The 2,467-nt window shown below is 45.3% G+C and overlaps 1 protein-coding gene across 1 annotated transcript; it reads right to left on the bottom strand.

The window, feature by feature from the left end:
• Positions 1 to 1,805, bottom strand: LOC149385993 (alpha 1,4-glycosyltransferase family protein). Its single transcript, XM_089626952.1, has one exon. It carries the CDS (start codon positions 1,629 to 1,631, stop codon positions 351 to 353), a length of 1,281 nt encoding a protein of 426 aa, XP_089483078.1. The 5' UTR covers positions 1,632 to 1,805; the 3' UTR covers positions 1 to 350.
• Between the last annotated feature and the right edge of the window lie 662 nt (positions 1,806 to 2,467).

Below are 2,467 nucleotides of genomic sequence, written 5' to 3'. Positions count from 1 at the left end.
TAGCTTCTAGTACTTAGCTACTAGAAGAAGAAGAAAGAAAAGAAAAAGAAGAAGAAGAAGAATATAATTTAATTTTCCATTCATTTATTTAACCAAACTGCTGTGTCACTATCATAATCTTTTATCATATTTATAAAAAATAAATAAAAAACTGTAAAGTCGTAAAAACCCGATCATTTTTTACACAACGAGCGCTATGACACTCTTTTTTTTCAAAACAATGAAAAACTCTCCTTTCCTAATCCAACAACAGAAGAAAGAAACAAAAAATCGATCTGTGTTTTTTTTTTAAGCCAATGTAATGTATATTCACGTACTTGATATCTGATACAATAAAAACTGACTAATAATTAACTCATCACAGAACTACCACCACCATTATTATTAGCATCGCAAAGCACACAAAAGCGTCTCATCATGGAATCAATGACACTCCCACTCTGGACCCTCAGGCTCTTGCTCTCGTGGTTCCACAGATGAAGCGCGTAGCCCTCCGCCAAGATCCCCCTCAGCCTCTCGTCCCGCGGCGGCTCGTCCTCGCGGGGCCCGCGAAAGAGGCCGCGGATGTCCATCCACAGCACGGGATAGAACGCGCTCGGCGGCAGCACCGTGGGGCCCGCCGCGGGCCCCAGCCTCGCCGCGACCCTCGACACCAAGTACGGCCCGTTGTGGCCCCACCTGCTTCCGTCGAACGTCCGAGCGAACTCCGCGATGAGCTCGAGCACCGCCGGGTGGGCCCGGTCGAAGACCAGCACCGCGTTGTTGAGCCGCGTCCATTTTCCGGTCTCGGGGTCCGCGGTCTGGGCTCCGACGGCGTTTCTCAGGCCCGAGAAGCTCCTGAGGAACACCACGTCCGTGTCCGCGTAGACTCCGCCGTATCGGTACAGGAGGCCGAGCCGGAGGAGGTTCGAGAGGTTTTGCCCGATGGAGATCTTCCCCGGGTCCACCGCGCCGCTTCTGAGCCCGGCGAGCCATTTTTCCGCGGGGGTTCCGGCGAAGAGCGAGTCGTAGTCCGGCGAGAGCGCCGCGACTCGGAACCCGGCGTCGACGAAGGGTCTTAGAATGTCCTTCCCTCGGTCCGAGTCCATGGTTTCGGAGGCGATGACGAGGCAAGAGGACGGGTGGGACTTAAAGAGGCTCTCGACGGAGAATCTCTCGCGGTCGCCGAACGAGTCGAGCGAGGAGATCCACGTCATGAAGAACTTGGGCTCGGTGCAGTTTTTTTCGGGGGCGAAGAACTCTTCGATCCTCGCCGAGAATCGCTTGTCCGAGTTCAGGACTAATGGCTTGAGGACTTTCTTTTTCTTTTTCCGGGACTGTTTCTGTTTCTTGGTTGGCTCGGGCTTGAGGAACTGAGGCGAGTTTTCCTCTCTGACGACGTACATGACGGAGGAGGAGACGAGTTTTTGGGGAGATGAGTCGCGAGAAATTGAGGACGAAGGCGGCGAGGACGAGAAATTGGCGGGTTGGGACGGGATTCTGGCGAGAAGAGGAAGGTTGAGATAGAAGATCGTGAGGCCATTGTAGGCTAATAAGAAGCAGAGAAGAAGAGCGAGAAGAGAAGTTGGGAGGCAAAACAGGCACGAGTTGAGGCCTCGTAGCCTTTGGACGATATTCACCGATGTCAACATGGCTTTGTTTTGTAGTTTATAATAATTAGGGTTTGTTTTCTTCTGATTCTTTTTTGGTTTCTGTGTTTAGTAGACATAGCAGCTAACAACGCAACGACCACAAATAAGAAGACGAAGAAGAGGAAGAGGAAGAAGAAGAAGAGTATGGAAGACTAATTAGCGGAAGCATTGTGATATGGGTTTTTGTTTTGTCTCTATTCTTGACAATCTATTTTTGTGTGAAAGTGTGAGAAGGTTCATAATACAATTAACTTTGATTATTAAATCGATACTACTATTTTATTGATTAGAGACAATGAAAGAGTTTAATAGTTGAGAAGTATTTTATTGTCAGGCTGCCAACTATTCTTACGTAATATAGTATATGTTTGAGAGAGAGAGAGAGAGAGAGAGAGAGAGAGAGAGAGAGAGAGAGAGAGAGAGATTGAAAATAAGAAGAGCTTGTTTTCTTTTTCTTTTTTTTTTCGAGGGAGAAAATAAGAAGAGCTGACCTAAAGTATATTTGATATACATAGATATGTATATATATTTAGTCAATTTGATTTTTATTTGTAATAAGTTGGTTATAGGCTGGCCAACGGCCAATCTGATAAATTAAAGTCATTTTGTATATATATATATTTATGTTGCAAGTTGATAATTGAAACTTCCATGATGATGCTTCTTTTATATCATTTGGAATAAATTATAGTTCCCTGGTAACTGGTAAGGTTTTTGTCCCCAAGAGAAGGATGATTAAAGATAAAGATGAGCATTGAATATTATGGTAGAGATAAGTGAAGGAATCAAGGAAATTAAATAAAAAGAGAAAAATATATGGGTTAATCAATCAGATG

This window comes from Urtica dioica, chromosome 9 (assembly GCF_054948205.1).
Source record: "Urtica dioica subsp. dioica isolate 48M chromosome 9, U.dioica_male_clone48M_v1_H2, whole genome shotgun sequence".
In the NCBI taxonomy this organism is placed as follows: Eukaryota; Viridiplantae; Streptophyta; class Magnoliopsida; order Rosales; family Urticaceae; genus Urtica; species Urtica dioica.
Note: the sequence above shows the minus strand (reverse complement) of the source record. Positions and strands in the feature narration are given on the sequence as shown.